At 44.0% G+C, this 23318-nt stretch overlaps 1 protein-coding gene across 1 annotated transcript in view; it reads left to right on the top strand.

The window, feature by feature from the left end:
• Window positions 1-17863, top strand: part of Exoc4 (exocyst complex component 4) — an 824181-nt gene extending 806318 nt beyond the window's left edge. Inside the window, exon 18 of the mRNA XM_055602012.1 lies at window positions 15826-17863. Within this exon, the coding sequence (XP_055457987.1) occupies window positions 15826-16063 (238 nt within the window). The 3' untranslated portion in view covers window positions 16064-17863. The remainder of the gene's footprint in view (window positions 1-15825) is intronic.
• Window positions 17864-23318: the final 5455 nt, after the last annotated feature.

Consider the following 23318-nt stretch of genomic DNA (forward strand, 5'->3'; position numbering starts at 1 on the left):
GGGGGAGGAGATGGGGATGGGTTATGTTATTTTATTTTGTTTGAGGCAAGGCCTCCCAGGCTGGCCTTGAACTTGCAGTGTAGCCAAGGGTGACCTTCAATTGCCAATTCTTCTTCCTCCATCTTCCCATATGCTGAGATTAGAGGAGTGTGCAATCATACTTGGCATTGTGTATTGTTGTCGGGAATTTATGTCTGTTTTGTTGGTTGGTTGGTTGGTTGGTTGGTTGGTTGGTTGGTTGGTTGGTTGGTTGGCTGTTTGGTGCTAAGAGTTGAATCCTTGGCCTCTTGTATGTTAAGCAGGTGTTATACCACTAAGCTATAACCCTGGCCCCTGGGAACATGTTTTTATAGTAATATAACATACATGAGTAGAATGCACAAATCTGAAGTACTAAACACCAAATCATCCTCAGAAGCATCCTTCCGGCCCCTCCTAGGCATCCCAAACGAGGCATTTTCTATTTTGCTCTGTGCTCTTCTGTTTGTTCCGTGTGCATCCACATACATTGCACAGCAGCCAGGCCCTGCTGCTTGCCCCATTCAGGCTTGGAGCAAGCTCTTCCTCATTTTCCCACCTGCATTTCCTCTTTCATTACCATTGGTTCCCAGGGGAAATAAAGCAGAGTAAACACTCAAGAGCTCTCCACATGCACTTGTGTTTTTTCTGCTGTTCTGAGCAGCTGTCTAGCCTTTGTGTTGCCTTCTTGCTTTTGTCCTTCGCTTTCCTTCCAGACATCAGTGATTTCTTGACGTCATATTGTAGTGGGCAGGCCACAAATCGGCTTCCCTCCTGGATCAGGTACCACATGTGCCAGAGTCAGAGGGGAATCTGGACAGAGAGCCCTGTAAGCCTGTGCTGGCCTCTCCGCAGTCCCTCATTGCCTTGTTAACACGTTATTTCTCTAACACTGAACAAAATGTTACTTCTTGTATTAAATGACATGCTGAGCTTGCTCTTCACAAATAATGTCATTTCTTAAAGAAACTAGGGTTTTATCTTAAAATTATTTTTGGTCTTTGGAAACAAATTGGGTGTGTCCTAGACCTAGCATTAAGCAGGTAAATAGAGGCATACAATGTGCTTAAACTTCCTCACAGTTGCGCTCTTTCTATAGGAGGACTACAAAAGCTATATAAATTTTCTCCCATCAAAGGCCTGTTTCTTTATATATAGACTTAGGAGAGTCTACAAGAGATATGGTTATTCATCTTTTTGTGTAGAAAGGGTCTTTTATTTTAACTTGTCATTTGGTTCCTCAAAGAGTTACACCCCACCCCTGTGACCCTTAAATGTATTTTCCTGAGAAAAATCTTACTCTGCTATATTTTATTTCCCTCCAGACACCCTATCCAAATTCTAATTCTAATTCTACCCCAAGACTCCATCATGCACTTTTGCTGTGAAACGATTCCTCAGTTACCAAGATTTCCAAAAGTTTCCAGAGATTCAGCAGAGACTTGAGAGGTATCTTAGTTAGGGTCACTATTGCTGTGATGAAACACTATGACCGAAGCAACTTAGAGAGAAAGGGTTTATTCAGCTTATGCTTCCACATCATTGTTTATCACCAAAGGAAGTCAAGACAGGAACTCAAACAGGACAGGAACGTGGAGGCAGGAGCTGATGCAGAGGCCATGGAGGGGTGCTGCTTACATGGCTTGCTCAGCCTGCTTTCTTATAGAACCTAAGACCACCAGCCATGGGATGGCACCATCCACAATAGGCTGGGCCCTCCCCCAGTTACTAATTTGAGGCCTTACAGCCTGATCTTTTGGAGGCATTTTCTCAATTGAGGCTCCCTCCTCTCTGATGACTCTCGCTTGTGTCAAGTTAATGTAAAACTAGCCTGTGCAAGAGGGTTTGGATTCTGACTAGCTGAAACCCTTACCTCATCCTCTTATTTATCCACTCTGTTAGTTACTTTTTGCTGCTCTGATAAAAATACCATGACCAAAAGCAACTTAGGAAAGAAAGAGTTTATTTTGGCTTTCTGTTCCAGAGGGCTAGCTTCCATAATAGCAGGGACAGCAGGAAAGACTGGTCACATACTTCATCAGCACACTAGGAAACAGAGGGAGTAAACTGGAAGTGGGACAAGGGTATAAACTCTCAAAGCCCACACCAAGCAATGAACATCCTCCAGCAAGGCTCCACCTCCTAAAACCTCCATCACCTCCCCAACACCACCACCAACCAGGAACCAAGTATTTAAATACATGAGCCTTTGAGGGACATTTTCATTCTAATCACCACATCCACCAAGTTAAGGTTAAAGCTTCTTCATGTGGTTGTCAGGGATATCTGAGGCCATAACCTCCTCATTTCTGTCCTGAGCAGTACAGCTGCTCCTCACACATATTTTAACAAGTTGAGAAGTTGGGTAGGAGGAACCTATGAGAAAAGCTATCCTTGTTTGCTGTCTTCTCACTGCAAGCTTTCTATGTCCTGCCTAGACACAGTCCAAGCATGTGTGGTGCCTTGGCCCAGACCAGTGCTATCTAATGAAAGATACTGATGACGTAGTCCTGTATGTCATTCTCTGCTGAGGTGCCAGTACCCTTCTCTTTCTTGGAGATTGATTTTATTGAACTCTAAGTGTGAGGACTTAAGAGTTGTAAGGAAGCTTCTAGAAGGTTGAATATGATCTGATTGACAGAGAGAAAGTGTGCCATCAGCAGTTGAGGTGTTTTCTCTTAGGAGCCCCACCCAAGCTGCAGCTGAAGAATCCTCTTCTTTCTGAAGAGTCTCCCATCTTCTCTACTACAGGCTTGGCACCCAATTGCCTGGGCCTGGTAACCTGAAGCTGGACAGTCTCACCCACAGAAAAGTAGAAAACTAAGTTTGTGAGTTCTCATAAGGTGAAATGTTTAGCCTTTTGTGGCAAGATTTTTTTTTCCGTTCTGTATAGAAGTGTTAAAATACTTTATTTTATTAAGTTCTGAAAGTAATAAATCATAAATATTTTAATAATGTAGGCTAGCTAAAAAATTATCAGTCCTTAAGTTTGCCTCCTCACATCTCCTCCCACATACCAGGAAAGTCCTTTGTGTGACCCTCAGGTCCCTCATATCTGGCCCCAGATTCCTAGCCAGCCTCACTCTCCTCCTCCCTCTCCACTCCGTCATTGTACTACTGTAGAAATGACGAGAAAGCCTGTGTTCTGCTTCTGTATAAACGCTTGTGCAACCTGATGATCCAGCCTGTGCTCTGGGCCACCTCAGCCCATGTTGCTATTTAATAAACTGTCCAAAGTCAGATAAACCCAGCTGCTGGAGACCTCAACCTGCTACACCAGGTCTCTAACTCCATATACACTAAAAGGTGTAAAAATATGTGTTAATATACGTTTTGATGAGAATGAGGCAGGAGAGAGGAAACGTCACTTATTTGTAGGCTGACATTTGAAACTGAACTAAATCTCTTTTAATTGCTTCCCCTAACCCTTTGGCCCTTTACTCCCATTTGATATTCTTTTCTGGGCTTCTTTTATATGGCTTATGGTACATGAAAAAGAACTGTGAAATTCATCAAAGAAAGGATTGCCATTGCTTCCTCAAACTGAAACTGGTCCTTGTTTTTATAGTCCTGGCTTCCCCCACCAGCCATAGCCAGACTGGTTCCCATGGCTGTTCTCACTTCCTTCTGACCTTTGAAAGCAGGAGGCTAGAATTTCCGCTGCCATGGTCATGTGGGCCTTTCTAAGATGGACCTCCTTTTGTTATGATTCATTCTAAAACCCCTAGCATCCATTGTGTTATTTCCTCTTCTTTGCTGTTGTTCACAGCCCTACCCAAGTTATAGCATTTTCCCTTTCCACTGCTCACTTATCTTTCTGCACGCTAATTAAGGCATTAAACGAGATCAGTGTAAAACCAGTGTCCTTAGTATTCACTAGATGCTTCCCTCTATAGAGTGGTTGACTTGCATTTATCATTACCCTTTGTTGGACTTTCTGCCTGTGTCCTGTCAGGGGTAGCCATTCAGCATTAAATGCATTTTGCTGGTTACAATTTTTAGTCTTAGTGTATCAAGCAGTTTGCTGACAGCCAAATATGTATCACCCACAGTGGTCTTTTCACCCACCAAATCCACAGTTCCCACAGCTATCCATCACATTGTCAGAGTCTTTGGGTCTTTAATTAAGCCCTGCTGGATACTGTACATACTTCCATTAACTCCCTCCTCTTTACTCCATTACTCTCCTAATTGACATCCATCCTGAGTCACATGGCTCGAATCTCAGGTGGCCCATTTTGTAGCTTTGGTTTATTTAGATTTTCGCTCTTCATAAATAACCTAAGCATTTAGTTAATACACCCTCAAGTGTTTGCTATTGGGACCTGCTGATTTGCATATGCTTACACTTCTCAAATCATCATGGATTTCAGAGGGGCTGGGTTTCCTCTAACAACCTCTACCCCACCTGCGTGTGTGTGTGTGTGTGTGTGTGTGTGTGTGTGTGTGTGTTTTAGATAGTCTCATGAAAATCAGAACTACTGATCATTCTGCTTCTACCTCCTAAGTGGGCAATTGCAGGTATGTGTCACCACACACAGCTGCCAACCTTTTCTTTTTGTTGTTGTTGTTATAGAGACCTTTCAATCATGAAATACATGGTCTTTGTTTCAACAAAGTGGATAAAGCCCCTAACAATTTTGACAAGTATTCAGATTTCTAAATAGAAATGAAAGGCTGAGTGTCATGTGAGAGAATCCAACAAATGCTGAGTAGCAGTGAGTGACAGTGGTTGCCGCAAACCATCCAATCACCCTCACTCTGCCTGTCTTGACAGTTGTGAGGTGGAATGGAATTTCCATAACTGTCATCTGCTATAATCAAGCCATTACCTCGGTCTCTTCAGCATGATGTCCTAATAAGAGCAGTTTCTGAGCAAAGCCATGAGATCCCATGCAATTCCATGGATTTTTCTTTTAAAACATGTTCCACTCATTCTTCTATCATTTTCCAAGTATCTATACATGAGGAATGGCCCAGACCAACAGGTAGGCCGGCAAGCCCTGGCTTGGCTTGGTTTGGCTGAGCTTGACTACAAATTTAAACATTTGACTTCTGCCATGGAATACCTTTGACTTAGGCTTAGACTAGACATTCTATTTAAAGAGCAAATAAAAGAAGCTTCTTGAAGCCAAGGACCATGCCTTCTATGTGATGTTGTTACTGTAGCGTTGCTGGACTCCTCAGCATTGGTAACGAGGTCAGCTGTCCCTTTGAAGCAGCACTCTGCATTATCTATTGAAAAGTTAGTGCTTCCATTGCCTTACTTAAAAATGAAAAGCCATAGAGCCTCTAAATTATTTTTCAGCTTACATAAGCAGTTACCTCCAAATTTCTAGTCTATGAAATATAGATAATATACAATTTAAGATTTTCTTATTAGTAAACAATTTGTATAGCTTGTGACTGCCAAAGGGCAATATGCTTATGTGCCTTTTTTCAGCCTGTGATATTAGATAAATTATTTTTTAAAATTGAAAACTTTCCAAAGTGCTATCTGATAAACTATTTTAATTGAAAATACTCTAAGCTGCTATTCAGTACAGCACAGCTCTCCTTAACCCAGGCTCACCTTTTGATAATCAAAAGAACATTTACAGAAATATGAGACAAACACAATTATGAAAGTAAAATGAAGGCCCTAAATAAAAAATCACAGAACAAGAGGTTAATTCTATTCACTCTTTCATATTTCATTATTTGATAACATCAGACAATGAATCCATCAGAATTGCTTTGGCAAGTGCAAACAAAAATGGTCCTGATCAATATTTATTAAAATCTTCAGAATGAGAGAAGGACTTGAGCTGACTTCTTAATGTAGTAAATAATTATTCATAAAAATGAGCTCTGACCAAACGCAGTGCTAGACCAAAGAGACACTGTTTTAATTGTACTGAATTTAAAATGTAGATTGTCCACTAACACTGTTGTAGAAACCTCAACTTAAAAAATTATCTGATGAGACAGGCACACTGGCACACACCTGTAATCCTAGCACTTGGGGAGGCAGAGGCAGGTGGATCTCTGGGAGTTTGAGGGCAGCCTGGTCTACAAATCAAGTCTAGAACAGTCAAGGCTACTCCTTGAAACCCTGTCTCACAAAACAAAAACAAACAAACAAAAAAACAAAGCAAAACAAAACAAAAATGTGATGTAGTGGAGAGTAGCATGTTTTTGGAGGAGGAATTTCAACCCTAGATATTTATAAATTTAGAATGTATTCCAAAAATGGAGTGAGGACAAAGTTGCTAACTAAGAGTGTGGGAAGGTATCCCCTCCCCATTTCAGTGACTGTAACAGGACTGCTCCATCAGAATGCAGCTGCATTTTTCTGAAGAGAAATAAAAGCAGGCTCTGGCCGATCAGAAGTGCCCATCAGAAGTGCCGAGATGAGCACACACTCCTGAGAGGAGGGAGCACAGCTGGCTTGGACTTTTAAAGTCTCCAGGAGAGACACCCCAGAACTGCAAAAGTATGGTAGCTCCCAGAATAAGTCTCATGAGTAACTGCTTGCCCATCTGTCCCTCCTCCAGTTTTGGAGTGCATGGGGTCTTGTTCAGGTCTCGCTCCCGGAAGTGCTCTGTCTGCCACTGAGCTGAATCCCTGGTCATTTAAATATTGATGAATGGGGTGAAAAAAGAAAATGTGAATAAATGAGTTACCAAAAAGACAGAGCACACCTTGAGAACACCAAATTCCAAACTGAACCTACCTATGGATTATGTACTGTCACGAGCTGAGAGAATATGGGCAAAGTCTTTTCTAAAATCCATTCTGTAGCAGCCTGCCCAAAACAAAACCCAGTGTAATCTATTGAGAGTATTAAAAACCATCTCAGCATAAAGTACTCATGTAAACCTGTCATTAGCTGCCTGAAACTTATTTAGTTTTTCTCTACCTTTTCTCATTCCTGAAATGGAAATAACTTTGCTGCATTTCAAATTAAAATTTTCAATCATGTCTTTAATAAACTCTAAGCTCTTTGAAGGAGAAGACCAATAAGAACAATTACATTATATTTTAATATACTAATTTATTCTTCTGATACACAGGATTGTCATCTGCTTTATTATTGGTCTGGAAAGTATCTGGCCTAAGATTACACTTGTTCAGAGTGTTTGCAGATCAACTGCTAATGTGCTTGCCTCACATTGCTTGGCAACAGTTAGCATCAGTAACCCTGATGGCAGCTCCATGATGCGAAAGGACTCACCAGGGGACTTTGTACTAGAGTAAAGTCCCAAACTGCCGCCCGTGCTTAAAGAGCACCTGCCAGAGCCTCTCATCTCAAGGTTTCACAGGGAAGCAGATGTTCAGGGAGGTGACAGCACTGTCCAAAAGCACATAACCAGTCAAGATGGCATACAAGACAACCAGAACCTCTGCTTAGTGGTTGAGTGAGTCTCCCTGCTGTAGGTGCCCCCACAGTTATTTATGGGATAATTATTCAGCTGATGGATTAATCGGTTCCTTTTTCTTCTTTCTTCCTATTTCCATGTTTATTATATGTACCATTGAGGAGGCAGAGAAAACAAGAATTCAGTGTTTTGCCTGATATTTGTTTGCCCTATACTACTAGGTCTATATTAAAGTGCTTGAAATACTCCAGTTGCAAGTTAAACACTCCTAACCTGAAATCTGAAAAGTGCAGTGTTCTAAACTTCAGAACCTTTTGTGTACTAACCTGATGCCACAAGTGGAAATGTTCACCTTTGACCTTGTTCAAGGAATCAGTGCACCCTCACTAAAAAACTGCTCAAAATTGCCTTCACATAAGGTGTTGTAAGAGCCTGCTTTTCATTACTATAAGGAAATGCTTGCGGCAGGTTACTATGAAAAACGAGAGCTTCATTTTGCAGGGTGCGATACACTGTGCCCACATCCTCTCATCACTGGTAAGGACTACCACAGATCCCTCACTCACAGCAGGAGCCCAAACGCCCAGTGCTGCCATCTTGAGGACAACGCCTTTTTATTTATTATTTTTTTCTTTTTTTAAATTTATTTATTTTTTATTAATTATACTTTATTCACTTTATATCAAAGTATAAAATTACAGTTTATTCACTGTAGTCCCTTCCCTCATCCCCTCCCAATCTCACCCTCCCTCTCTCATCTCCTCCCTGCCCCTCCCCAGTCCACTGATAGGAGGACCTCCCCTTCTCTCTGACCCTAGCCTATTGTCTTCCTCTGCAGCCTGGTTTCCCCCTCAGGGGGAGGTGATCAAAGAGCCAGCCACTGAGTTATGTCAGAGACAGTCCCTGTTTCCCTTACTAGGGAACACATTTGGACACTGAACTGCCATGGGCTACATCTGTGCAGGGGTTCTAGGTATCTCTATGCATGGTCCTTGGTTGGAGTATCAGTCTCAGAAGAGACCCTTGTGCCCAGATTTTTTGGTTCTGTTGCTCTCCTTGTGGAGTTCCTGTCCCCTCCAGCTCTTTCTCTCTCTTCCTCTCTTTCTCTTTCTTTTATTAATTACAGTTTATTCACTTTGTATCCCACCTGTAACACTTTGGAAATCAATCTGACACTTTCTCAGTGCTTCCTCAAGATCCAGCTGTACCACTCCTAGGCATATATCCAAAATATGTTCAAGTATACAAGGACATTTGTTCAACCATGTTTGTAGCATCTTTATTTGTAATATCCAGAAGCCTGAACCAACCCAGATGTCCCTCAGTTGAGGCATGGATACAGACATTGTGGTACATTTACACAATGGAATACTACTCAGCAATTAAAAACAAGGAAATCATGAAATTTGCAGGCAAATGGTGGGATCTAAAAAGATCATCCTGAGTGAAGTATCCAGAAGCACACATGGTATATACTCACTTATAAGTGGATATTAGACATATAATATAGGATAAACATACTAAAATCTGTACACATAAAGAAGCTAATCAAGAAGGAGGACTCTGGGTAAGATGCTCAATCCTCATTCACAAAGGCAAAGAGGATGGACATCAGAAGAAGGAGAAAACAGGGAACAGGACAGGAGCCTATCCATCCTGCAGGGTTTCAAAGCAGATGCTGAGACTTATAGCCAAACTTTGGACAGAGTGCAGGGAATATTATGAAAGAAGGGGGAGATAGTAAGACCTAGAATTCACTGTCCAAGTGGGTTCCCTAGTAATGGGAACAGGGACTGTCTCTGACATGAACTAATTGGCCTGCTCTCTTATCACCTCCCCCTGAGGGGGGAGCAGCCTTACCAGGCCACAGAGGAAGACAATGCAGACACTCCTGATGACACCTGATAGACTAGGATCAGAAGGAAGGGGAGGAGGACTCGCCCATCAGTGGACTGGGGGAGGGGCATGGGTGGAGAAGATGGAGAGATGGTGGGGTTGGGAGGGGAGGGGGGTGCTTATTTAAATTTTTTATATTTTTAAAATGTATTCACTTTACAACCCAATCGTAGTCCCCTCCCTTGTCTCACACCAGTCCCACCCTCTCTCCCTCTTTTTTTCCCTATCCTCTGCCCCTAGTCCTCAGAAAGGAGTAGCCCTCTTTCCCTACCAACTGATCCCAGCCTCTCAGGTCCCATCAGGACTGGCAGCATCCTCTTGCTCTGTGGCCTGGCAAGGCTGCCCCCAAGACCATGGCAGAGACAGCACCTGCTCCCCTTACTTGGGAACCCACATGGAGACTGAGCTGCCAATTGGCTACATCTGAGCAAGAGGCTTAGGTCCTCTCCATGCATGGCCCTTGGTTGGTGCATCAGTCTCCACAGGACCCCCTGGGCCCAGATTTGTTGTCTCTTTTGGTGTTCTTTTGTAATTCCTTTCCCCTTCATGTCCTTCTATTCCCCCATGAGTCTTCCATAAAACTCTCTGCTATCAAAATACCACCACAATTTTTTACAGACCTTGAAAGAACAATTCTCAACTTCATATAGAAAAACAAAAAACCTAGAATAGCAAAAACAATCCTGTACAATAAAAGATCTTCAGGAGCTATCTCCATTCCCGATCTCTAGATGTACTACAGAGCAATAATAATAAAAACTGCATGATGCTGGCATAGAAACAGACTGGTTGTTCAATAGAATCAAATAGAAGACCCAGAAATAAACCCATACACCTACAGACATTTTTTTTTTTTTTAACAAAGGAGCCAAAACCATACAATGGGAAAAAATAGCATCTTCAACAAATGGTGCTGATCTAACTGGATGTCTACATGTAGAAAAATGCATATAGACTCATACTTATCACCCTGCACAAAAGTTAAATCCAAGTGGATCTAAGACCTCAATAGAAAACCAGACACACTAAATCTAATTACAAGAAAAAGTGGAGAACCTTGAACTCATTATTACAGGAGACAGCTTCCCGAACAGAACACCAACAGCTCAGGCTCTAAGATCAACAATTAATAAATGGAACCTCATGAAACTGAAAAGCTTCTGTATAAAGCAAAGGACACTGACAATAGAACAAAACAAAGCCGCCTTACCCAGGAACCTTTGGAGAGATCCTCAGGCCTCATGGCCTGATGTGTTATCAATGTTCCTGCCATAACCAATGCGTAGGAAACTTGTTAATTTAGACTTAAGTCCCTTTGTGAAGATATCTCACTAGTGTGTGCATGTAGTTCCCAAACTGAAATCACCTGAGGCAAAACATTTCTGGTTCTGAACATTTTGGAAAAGCAGTAGCCAACCTACACACACGGTCGTAGCCTGTGTGCATGTGCTAGTCCAAGGACAGCTGGTAGAAGGCAGCCTTTCATGGGTCCCAGGAGTTCAACTCTGGTCACCAGGGCTGGCAGCATGCACCTTTTTACCTCCCAAGCCATCTCACTATCATCACCTAAATGTAATTAGGGGAGCTCCAGTCACCACTATTAGGTTCAGGTCAGCTTCTCATGCCAGGACCTCGTTCTGTGTGAGTTTTATGTGAGGCAGATCTGTGTGAGTTCAAGGCTAGCCTGGAACTCACTATTATGTAATAACCTGTTAGGTTCATAGACCATCCTTATTGTTGCATTCAGGGATAGACACTGCAATCAATTCCATATCTTAGCTATTGTGAATACTGCTGCAATAAAGAAGAAAGTGCAAGTATCTTGCTGTTGGAATGACTTTATTTCCTTTGGCGTGCTGGGTCATATGAGAGTTCTGTGTGCTTTTAAAGCTCTCTATATCTACTGTCTTCCATTACAGCCATACTGATTTCCATCCCCACCAACAAGCACCATACTGAAAACACATGATTATCCCCTCCTCAAGGAAGTAATAAATCAGAAAGGCAGCCAACTTTTAAAAATAATGCTTACCTCATCCATTACCACCTTGGGAAGACAAACAAGGAAAAATAAAGTAGGTAACAAAATGAAAAACCCTGAGTTAAATGCCACCGTTTCTATTTGGAGCCCTGAACTCCAGCTCCACAGAGACCGATTCAGCTGTGAGGTTTGTGTAAACAAAGTGTGACTGCCGCACTGCAGGCTCACTCCACTTCAGCCTAGCTCAGCAGGGTAAGTTTGTCTCGGAATTTTATTCAGTTACACAAAAGCATGGCCAAACATAACTAGCTCTGCAGACAGCATTTGCAGTTAACACTTGATTTTTAGACTTTCATGGTTACCTTTGCTTGGGAGGAAGTATAAGTCTTAAAACCCTTTAGTTTGAGACCTGAGGCAAATCATGTTCTACCACTGTGTTGCTCCCAGCGTGAACTGTGATACCTATTTCAGAAGGTTGAATACACAGATGTATCTACAAGTTAAATATTGTTTGATATTAGCACAGTAATTATAGGTCCCAACACATAGCTATGTACATTAGCCATAGTTATGCACAAGTTCTTATCCATAGATTCTGCCTTCTATGTTGTAGCCAACCAAAGATCAAAAATATTCAGGAAAAAAATACCAGTGCAGACTTTGTTATCATTATTCTCACAACACAATAGTGTAGCAACTACTTGTAGTCTGTTCACATTGTGCTACATAGTATACAAAATCTAAACAGGATTTTAAAATGTATAGAAGAGCCGGGCATGGTGGCACACACCTTAACCCTAGCATTCAAGAGGTAGAGAAAGGTGGATCTCTGTGAGTTTGAGGCCAGCCTGGTCTACAGAGTGAGTTCTAGGTCTGCCAGGGCTACATGAGAGCCTGTCTCAAAAATAAAAAATTAAAATGTACAGGAGGACTGTATAAGTTTTATGATAATACTATGTCGTTTTATATAGAGAATGTAGACTGGCACTAACCCTCCAGACACTCGGGGGAGCCACTTAGAAATGAACCCTGAACTCTGAATCCCACCAAGTAAAACAAGGCAGGTGAGAACGGCATCCCCAGGGATTTAGGCCAGGCCCAGCAGGGCCTTGCTGTCTGTCTCCTGCACACAGACATGCTATGAAGGGCTGTAGACACAGGAAAATTGCAGTGGCTGGAAGAGATGGCATTCTTCCCTCACTTTCCCTACAGGAAACCCCAAACCATTTACAGTAACCTCAGTCACAATGGAGACACGAAGTGAGCACACCAGAGAGGGAGGTGGACAGGTGCGGACTAAAGCTCTTCCTGACCCTTGTGTATAAAAGGCTTGCAAAGAGAGGTCAGAAGACCCTAATGCTAAAAGCAAAAGGTTTAAGCAGTTTGTACACACAGTGCCTGACGGCTGGCACTGCGATGTAGTGTGGTTTCACAACAGAACCAGATGCCACATAAATTCTTCCTCTACAAGTCACTTTGGGTCATTATGTTTCAGAACAGAGTCAGAAAAGTCACAAATAACCTTGTCTACTCATAATACCAGAAGACACATAGCAAAGGGCAACAGGAACCATGGGAAGGCACACGCTTGGTCATGAAATGTCCCAGTCACCAGGATGATACCATGCTCCTGTGGTCCTCAGAACAGATTTTCCAGTGCACAGCCAGCAGCTGGCCTCCCAGTGCTAAGGAGTCCTTGTAAAGAGACTGCCTCTGTATGTCATGAGCTGGAAGACATGTAAAGCGCATGTCTGCTCACCAATGCATGCAGCGCAGGCAGCCGCGTACTGTGTGCTGTAAGCTGAGGTACCCTGGAAGCTATGACGGCTGTTGTAATGCTCGAAGATAAAAACCATGCTTTTATTTTCCTAAAGTCTCAGTATGTATCCATCATTTATTTATTCCCATTGGGCTTGATTTCAGTCTATCAGTGTTTATCATAGAAACTCATTTTAATTGCATGGTTTGGGGCATTTTCCCACTTTCTCTTTAGGGCATCTTACAGCACCTTCCCACCACAGGTCAGTTCTTCTGGCCATTTATTAGTCTTTACTACTGGGTAAGGTAGCTTTCTGAAAGATAAATGAATTTCACTCTGTCTTTAAATATTTATGTTTCTTTATGATCTAATATATCATCATGGTTATAGGGGAATTTTCCTCTGACGATAGAAAATGTGCCATCAGTTACCTGTCCATTTTGTTTAATAACTCCGCTTTGCAGTTTTGGTGCACTGTTCATCTGAGGCTCAGAACTCCTCTAGTCTCTCCATTGCCTTCAGAGTCATTCTGGGATGTATAAAGGTCGTCAATACACAGAGGATATTGAAACATTAAGTACTTAAATGGTGTGCCCTTTGTCACTCATCACACTAGACAGTCCAGGTCCAGTGTTCCAGGCATCTTTGTCTTGTTTACTCCCAGCGTGGAATGGCAGGCTCTGTAGAAAACCAGCCAGTCTCCCTGGAAACAATTCATCAGACTTTTCAAAAGAAATCCAATTTCATCTGGGCTGATGGGCTCAGTGTTGCTTTTTAAGATAAATGATGAAAATATCAATATCATAATGCAGAGAACTCAAATTATTTTTGCTTAATCTCAGTGAAAAGTATCACAAACCAGTTACCACTTCTGTAGCTCTTCTAGGTCTTAGGCATCTTGGAGGTGGGAGGGTTGAGTAGCTATTCTCTCCCAAAGACCCTGGTGTGGAACCTTTCACCGTTACAGTGCCAGGCTGTAAGCCTGCAGGCCTCCATACGCCTCCTGACACCCAGATAGTTCTGCATGAAACATTCTGAGGTGAGAAGGTCCAGGTTTCATGGAGCCCCAAGTTCCTACTCCATTTGATAAGTCCAAATGTGTACACGTCTTCTTCTTGAGCGATATAAAATGGATATTTTCATGAAGTTTCCTAAAACAGCTTTCTCTCACATGTGTGCATCTACGGTAAACAGAACTAAGGTCCTTAAGAAACATAACATAGGTCCTTCATTCATAAAGTAAGGGAAGCGTCTGAGAGGAAGCTTATGTGTGTCATGGGGCATATGATGCGGTAGGACAAGGAGCACATGATGCTCCTTCCTACAGCATAATTTCTAGACTGAGATTTCTTACTATCTCATATACATGGAGTATAACACAAAGCTCATGGGCTTTGTGATAAACATGCAGCCTCAGAGCGTTTTCTGATTATTGATGATACTGTTTTCCCAGAATCCTCTAAAGTGACTTTGTCCTCTTCCATCAGAGGTACTTCTGTCCACAACCAAGGTTGTGCTTGGCCAATGCTTTCTAAATACCTGGTGATGTGTTTATTACTTTTCTTGTGGTAACCAAATATCTGGTAGCACCCTACAACAGGAAGGGTTTATTTTGGCTCAAAGTTGAAGGGGAGGTAGTGCATCATAGTGGAGAGGCCCTAGCTGTTCACTCTAGGCCAATCAGACCTTCCGGGCACCACCTCTTCACATCAGCATGAATCGGGAGGCAGAGGGTGTTAGGAAGATGCAGAGGCAGTGTGTGGTGCTCAAAGGCCCGCCTTGAGGGTCCTGCACCCACCAGCTGGTTCTTGCAACCAGCCTTTCCATAGCCAACCAAAAATCCACCAACAGCCATGGTTATGGTGTCCACAGTCACACCATAGCCGGTCTCATGAGGCTAAAGTAAGTCCTCATGTGAAACCACAACAGAAAACTAATTTTCAGAAGACTCCACACTTGACAGGGCCAAACAGTGCTCCTGGGACACTCATGAAGTAATTTGCCCATCTGAAACAAACAGGTTCATTCTTCCACCTTCTACCACTCAAGATTATCATTTCTGCTGTTCTCATCAGTTAGAAAAGAAAAGCTAGCGGAGACATCAGAACTCTTCCCGACCTCATCCCCCTTGAAAAAGCAATTATAAAGCTCTTGAAGTATATTCCCATATGGAATGTTGGCTTCCTTCTCCCAAAATGTGAGGTTTGAAGGGTTGTTTTTTTTTTTTTTTCCTTCCCCCAAGATAGCCTTGATGAAGAAGAAAAACTCAAGGCCCTGAGTGTAGGAATGCAGGTTCCTGAGCCAGTGGTCCTAATTTAATGGGTAGGGTCACTGTGGTGCCCACATCTCTTCAGCCAACTCTGCCTGCTTCTAGCCCATCAGCCTTGGTAAAGCTTTCCCACAGGAAGGAAAACAGTGACTCTCCCCCGGGAAGCCTCTTCTGTTAGCCATTGCTAATGGGCAGGGCACACCAAGTCGCCTAGTACTACCCTTAGTTACTGCTGTAAAAGTGAATCTTTACAAGCGCCGCCTTCTAAGTGCTCTAGATAAGTCAGTTCATGCTAATACCCTTAACAAGTAGGCAACAGTATTATCCTGGTCAAAGAGAAGAAAGGCATATGCTTCCCAGAGTTGCCAGTAGTGAGGGAGGGAGCGGGGAAGAGGTTGAGCGGGACAGAACTTGCCTTCCAGGTAATCAGTAGCTGTTTGTGAAATAAGTAAACATATTAACATACAAATAACAGAATGTGCAAATGACCTGCCATGCTGGTGGAGAAAACGCTGAACAAGGCTCTGTCTTCATTTCCCAGGCAGTACTACGAGATGCTGTACAACACAGCCGACGAGCTCCTGAACCTGGTGGTGGATCAGGGCGTGAAGTACACAGAGCTGGAGTATACCCACGCCCTGACCCTGCTGCACCGCAGCCAGACTGGCGTGGGTGACCAAACCACCCAGAACACCAGGCTGCAGAGGCTCAAGGAGATCATCTGTGAGCAGGCCGCCATCAAGCAAGCCACCAAGGACAAGAAAATAACCACCGTCTGAGGGGCTGCGCCACAGCCGGGGGGTGGGGTGTGGGGGGGTTCATAGTGTGTTGTCTACACTGATGGCCAATGGGTAGAAGGGGAATTCTTTTGCTTTTCCGTGGGAACTCTTAGGACGTTTGCAGTACAGGATATCTGTGGAACTTCTTTAGTGCAGTCTATTCCCAGGGGATGGGGGTGGGACAGGGAGGAGGGCGCGGCAAGTTGCTGAACTCAAAATGGACTTAAGGAAAGCCATTGCTACCTAAGCTTTCGGGCCATCCTGAAACTACTTAAGAAGGCCTGTGGCCTAAGCAAGTGTGCAGTTTATACTTTAGTGAAGTAAGTGTGTGCACAGCGCTTTGACTCCATTGCCAAAATCAAGAAAGTGCTTCTCAGCTGGCTTCCCTCCCCAAACCAGATCTCTAGGCCAGGGGAGAAAGCAGAGGTTCTTTATCCTGACCCTGGGAAGGTTTGTATGCTATAGCGCTATAGCGAGTGAGTACACAGGCCGCTGGTTGGTTTCACACCTTTTTGTTTTGCCGGAGGGATGGCCCAACTGTTAGGAGCTCTGGCTGGCCTGCCAGAGGACTGGGGTTCAGTTCTTAGAACCTGCATGGAGGCTCACAACCCTCTGTAATTTCAGTTCCGCTGGCCTGCCAGCTGGCCTGAAGCCTCTTCTGGCCCCACAAGCACTGCATGCATGTGCACAGACATACATGCAGGAAAAACTGCTTTACACATAATGTCAAAATTTAAAACTTCAAACTAGTGCTAAGACTAAAAGGGAGAACTGCCCACCTCACCTCCGCTTCATCGAGCGTAAACTGAGAGCGCCCTCATGTTCCCCTGCACACTGTGTTAATGGTCTCATTGCTGTGACTAAAACAAAAGCAGCCCAAGAGTGGAAGGTTTATTGGCCAACACTTAACAGGCATGACCATCCTGACAGGGAGGTCGAGGCAGCAAGAGCTTGAGGCAGCTGGCCACATGACGTCTGCATGCAAGAACGCTGTGTCCGGCTAGCTTTCTCCTTTTCCGACTGCCCATTGAGTGACTCCCCCACATTCAGAGTGGACCTCCCCCGCTCAGTCCGTATACCTTAAATCATTCCTCACAGACAAGTCCTATCCTAGTTGGCTGCTGTTGCTGTGATAAAACACTGACCAAAACCAACACTCACATACACACACACACCAAGTACACACACACAATATATGTATATATATTTAAAATTTTTGACAATGAAAAAGTTAAGCAATTAGTATTATAATAAACATTGAAAATACTGAAAAATTCAGAGAGGAATAAAACAACAAATATTTAATATAAAGCAATACATCTCAATTCTGTTCAATAGAGAGCAAGGAAATGGGACATTTTTCCTGTGTTGCTACCAGTGATGCCTCTTTTTTATTTGTTTGTTAGGTTTTTTGTTTTTGTTTTTGTTTTGAGACAGGGTTTCTCTATGTAGTTCTGGCTGTCCTGAACTTACTCTGTACAACCAGCTAGCTGCTAAGCCTTTTGAAATGCCCGTTCCTGTTCGGGTACCTGCAGTGCTCCTGGCCATATGGACCTTGCCACTGCCCCAGGCCCTCATGCTCTTGCTACTTGAGATCTTGCTACATAGATCTCAGGGGGCAATACTATACCAACAAGGATAAATGAACATGCTTGAACACACATGGGAAGAAAAGCCAGAAGGGCTGGCCATTTAAAGTCGCTCAGAGACCCCCGAGGGACGGAATTTTCACACCTGCTTGTAACAACTTTGGTCTGGATGGGAATAACCAAAAATTAAAACCTGTTTTGAGAAGCTTAAGTGCTGTGTGTTGTTTTTCTCAGATACTTTTTTCAGCAAACCTTTCCCAAGAACCTGATGTGTGGCACTACTGCCACACGTGGTCCAGAGACAGAGGACACTTTCTTATGGAATTTAGGAACTGGGCTAGAACCCAACGAGTTCACACCCAAAGCTGAGCCAGAAACCAGGTGGGCAGTGAGGCAAGGAGCCAGCAGGCAGCTGCAGGGTGGCCTTCGAAGAGGAAGGGGAGCAACACAGCTGTGTGGTTTAGAATCCTATCAGAAGAAATTGAATGCATGCAGAGGGTGTCCATGGAGAAGAAGGTTCTTAAACAAGGTTCTTAAGAGTCCACCCAAGAAGCAGGCGTGGCAGGAGGAGCCGAGAGCTCTTGGAGTGGACCACTTCTGTTTAGAAGTTCTCTGTAGTGGCTGAGGCCTCCTAGCTTGGATTGTTGGCCTCTGTTCCTCCTCACCTATGCTGAGTGTTCAGGGTGGTTTCCTGGGTATAAAAAGGGGGGAGAAACTTGGGTTGAGAGGAATGGTGGGAAAAGTGGGAGCCAGCAGTATCCAGGCACAGGAGCTGCTTCAGAGAGCATTGTGAGAGTGGATCCCCTCGTTCTACAAAGGTGGCAGACCAGAAATGCCAGTTGTACACAGAAAGAGGTCATGGGGCCTTTGTCCAAGGCGTTCTAACACAAGTAATTCATTCAGCTGACATGATCTTTGCATATGATTGCCTGTTACAGCTCAGGAGACATAAGATCTATGCAGTGGCAACCAGAATTGTCCTTGTGGTGTGATTTGGCATTTTCTTGGCTTCTTGAAACGAGTGATCTTGCTTTTGCTAAGTCCACACATTCTCTCAATTCTCTAACACTAACCTTTCAGTCAAGAAGCCATTGCATAGGATTAAGGACTGAAATCTTCAGCCTGACTCCCTGCTACCCAGCTCTAAGTTGTTTGAAGTTTTGGAAACTCATAACTGTCACTGTTCGTGTGCCTTCACTTGCCAGCGAAGATTGGCAGCTCCTGCATCGTCAACTCCTGATGGAACAAATGAATCCCTGCTTCAAGGGCTCTGTGAATGGACCAGGGCTATTCCATTCAGGATTTTTGCTCTGAGACATGGCAATGGCTACCTCCCCAGGACCAGGGCACAAAAGCAGGCTGACAAAGAATGAAGCAGACCATAGTCCAGGCAACGGACTCAGCAAATCCAAGTGGATTCTATCCATCCAGGCTAAATGTGAACAGAGACGGGAAAATGGCTTACCTCCCACAGGATATGGGAACGAGTTGTGTTCTGGTCAAGGAAGTGTGGGTTGAAAGGCACAGTATGTTGTAATGCACACCTGAGAGCAATTGTCTTAATGTGGCATGGATGTAAAACAAATTGGGCATAATGTGGAGGGAGGGTAATGAGGTACCAAGAAGAGGAAAACATAAAGAATTGCTAGGCTCCACAGAGATCTCAACTCTGTCCTATTTAGACACAGTTGCTATAAGAAGTACATAATTAGTAAGCATGTGACCAGATGTGGAAAACAACGGAGCTCTTTTCCTGACACAGACATGGTAATGAACTCTATGCAGCTGGAAATAGTTGTCCTGCTTTGGCTGCAGCACAAGGCCTGCCTGGAATTTTGAAGAGGTGTAGAAAGATGCACTGCATAGGTTTACACCTGGAAACAAGTAATCCTATTCCAGCAGGGCTGGGTAATGAGATGGAGCTAATTACCAAGAGTGTAATGAGGTTCGAGGGCCACTGGAGCTGAGCTGGAAAGCTCTCTGAAAGTGAACTAAGATGCAAACAGCAGAAAGAACTTCAGTGAACAGAATGAAGCATGAGGAGGAAGGAATGCATGTGACCCGAGGGGTTGTTGGGACATACCTGGCTAAAGACTGTCATGAGCTCATGTCTGTGATGGAAAATACTGCCAAGGTATTCACATACCTGGGAACAGGAGTCCCTGGGATCCCAAGAATTCAATGACCTGTAAAAACCGCATATGAATTTGCAAATGTATCTCAGCCTGTGCGTGCATAAACTGAAAAAAGGATGAAGCTGGGCACCTATAGGTGAGTGGAGTTCTCATTATCCATGATCCCTTGTAGAAAGGTGGCTGCAGACTCCTGCTGACCCTGCATAGATGTTCCAGAACTCCACACAGGAAAACCAAGCTTTTGCACAAGAATTTATTTGCTTAGAGAAACCAGGGAAGAATTTCTAACTGGCTTCTGTTATTGTTTTATTTTGTGATTGATTTTGCTAGTGCCTTATGGGAGACACCATTCCCTGAACACCCAATGTTTCTAATATGTGTTAAATTATTAAATCTCTACAGTGACCCTGTGAGAGACACTGTTGTTCCCACTTCACCAAGAATACAGAGGCTTAGATCAAGGACTGTGCCTAAGACCCAGTGTGTGGCCTTGCACTGCTTGGCACCAAGGTTCAAGCTGGGAGCCCCCGTCACCTTCTCTATTCGGAGGCAAATCTGTCTAGTATGGCAAAGAGAGAGTACCTCACCACTATGAACAGCAGCAACGTTCTCTGGCAGTCTGGCCCTTCTAGCCCCTCTGTTGTATCTCTGGCCCTCAGAGTGAGGCACTGCCGGGCCTAATCTGAGAAGCCTCTTTCCTATCTCTGCCTCTCTCTGGGCCTGGCTGTCTGAATAACATGGGTCATAACATCCGCATAGATAGATAGATAGATAGATAGATAGATAGATAGATAGATAGATAGATAGATAGATGAAGAATTACAAGCCCCCAAAGGACTAGAGACTGAAATAGCTGTCAAAAATGAAGCACCCTCCATCCAAAGGCAGCGGAGAACATAATTCCACACTCTGGTGTATCACAGCTCAGAATGTCACTTTAGCCTGTACAGGAGAGAAAACCAGCTTTCTCCTTCTACGCATGAAGGGCTCCTTGGCTGTGGCATCTGTGTCAAAAGGAGGAGGGCAGAGAAACATACAAATGTATTCAAAGTTTATAAGGCATAAGGACCTTTGTTAGAAAAGAGTAAGCAGAAGCTCATCTTCATCAGAGTGGCTGTGCCCACTTGCAGGAGACTCTTGTGATGGCATCTGCTGAGTGTTGAAGCTCCCTCAGAAGGGATGGCATGGAAGGTCATTGGGCCATCCCTGGAGAACCCAGCCACTCCTTCCTATGCCTCTGTACACTGTGGGGAATTCTGCCCTAATTGCACATGGTCTCAAGGTCTTTGGGGTGGTAGAGCACACAGTATGTAGGCGTTAACTGAAGGGGGTAGTGTCAGCAATGCAGCTGTGGAGGAGTCAACATTCACACTGAGACTTTCCCGTGGTGCAGCTGCTTTAAAGTGCTCGGCAAGAGAGCCCAATAAACTGTTTCCCCAACTTGAACTTGGGGAGATACTTGGATTATATCTGGTACCCTGTCTAAGGAGGGGAAGATATATTTGTTCATAACATCCCAAGAAATATTAGACAAGGGACATGAATCGACTAGGGAAATAGCGAGGCCCACTCGCTCTACTTCCTTACTGGATTCCTTCATCCTTAGAAATATGGAGGCCCCAAGCCTCCAGGCATGTGGAAGGCATCGCTCAGAAGGAGATCAGAGATGCCTGCTCTGGGGAGAAGGTGGGGAAGGCCAGAGATCCTTCCTTACCACAGAGATCCTCAGATTCTATATCCGTAGAATAGAGTTGGGGTAGTATGTGCGTAACCACCTTTTACAAGGGGCTTGATAATGTCCCTACTTCTCAGTTTCCTTTATCTGTGACATGGAAGGTACTACGATAGTTCCTGGTCAACAACAGTGCTGTATAAAGCATATGAAAGTCACTGCTGGACGTGGAATAAAAATTATGTGTTTATAGTGTATGTGTGTGTTTGTACCTAGCCAACAGTATTCTTACTACCATGTTTATTTCTTTGAGGAGCCCTGGTCGCAACTGAGAAGACTTGCTCTTTTGCACTCTTGGCTCAAGCATACCGCCACTTCCGGTTAGAAAGGCCAAGAGCCCTCAGACACCTGTTATGATTTCTTGCTTGAAGCTACCAGAGAACTAAGAGATAGACCAGGCCAGACCCACAGAATATCCTAGGGTTTTTTTTAATTTAATTTTATTTTATTAATTACATTTTATTCACTTTGTATCCCCCCATAAGCCCCCCTCCTTCCCTCCAAGTCCTACCCTCCTCCCCCTTCTTCACGCATGCCCCTCCCCAAGTCCACTGATACATGGGAGGTCCTCCTCTCCACCACCCCACCTTCCTCCAGACAGGAAAACTGCCTTAGGCGGCTGATCCCTTGAACTGCTCCCTTTAATTTGCTAGTGAAAGTTTGCATTTCCTTGCTAGCCATTCCCTGCATCTCATTAACTCTCAGGCCTTCACATCCCTGGGCCTTAGCAAGCTGAAAGGCCTTCTGCTGAGGCCTGGAGTTCGTCCCATCTATGCTGCAGAAAGTCTGATCATGATTGCTCACACATTCTCAAATCGCTCTGTGAAATAAGAATGGGGACAATATCACATTCTTTTGTGGTTTTAATTACCCTAAATCAGATGCCTGTCCAAGTTCTGAGCTTCCTCTTGCCATTGTCAGGAGGATCCCAACACAGTCACTGAGGTTTCCTCATGGGGTGGAAGGCTTCCTTTCTTTCCTGTGCTGACAACACCCAGTTGCAGAAGAGGAGAAAAAAGGGTGAAGATATCATCAAAGTCTCCTAATCAGTCACCCCTGTCCTGTGATGCTGGAGGTCCTCTCTAGTGTCCCCACGTGTCATCTGCAACCTCCAGGCCCCAGTGTCCAGCCTCCACATGTTCCTCTGAGAGCCTGGAGCCAGGCCCAGGTGGAAGAACATGGCTTCCATAGTTTCCTGTCCACTTTCTCAGCCTCAGGAATCCAGCACCCACTGGCCAGCTCTTCCTTCTCCCCTTCACTGATGACATCTCTTCTCCTTTCTGCTGCTGGGAAGTCAAGGAGCCTTCTTCTTGGCCTAACCCCTTCATAAAAATAGCCTGCTGAGAGTTGTCCAAAGGAAGGAAAGCTCTCTCTCCCTGTGCCTCCTCTTTTCTGTCCTGTAAAAAGAAGCTTGTTAAGGAGCACCTGGACTTAAAGAGCCATCCGCAAGCAGCCTTCAGATGACATTAAAAGAAGGGAACTTTGCTTAGACTCTAATTCCAGGTCGATGTCACAGTAAGGAATTAAAAAAGAGCTTTCGTCTTGCAGTAGATTACACAAAGATTGAGCCCATATTTAAATTCTCCACATCTCTCCCTGTGTCTTCTGTCATGGTCTGTGGCCTGTCTATTGTCTGTCTGCTGTGTGTGTCTGATGTCTGTTTCAAACAATGGGCTTTGCTGTGTGTTTATTGAACAGCACAGAACACAGTAGTGGGGAAGAATAAGAAATTCTTTTCTGTAAAGATTTTAAACAGTTTTATAAGGGGAAAAATGACTTTATTAATCCAGACAGCAGTC

This window comes from Psammomys obesus, unplaced genomic scaffold, assembly GCF_907164565.1.
Source record: "Psammomys obesus unplaced genomic scaffold, mPsaObe1.curated_primary_1811, whole genome shotgun sequence".
NCBI lineage: Eukaryota > Metazoa > Chordata > Mammalia > Rodentia > Muridae > Psammomys > Psammomys obesus.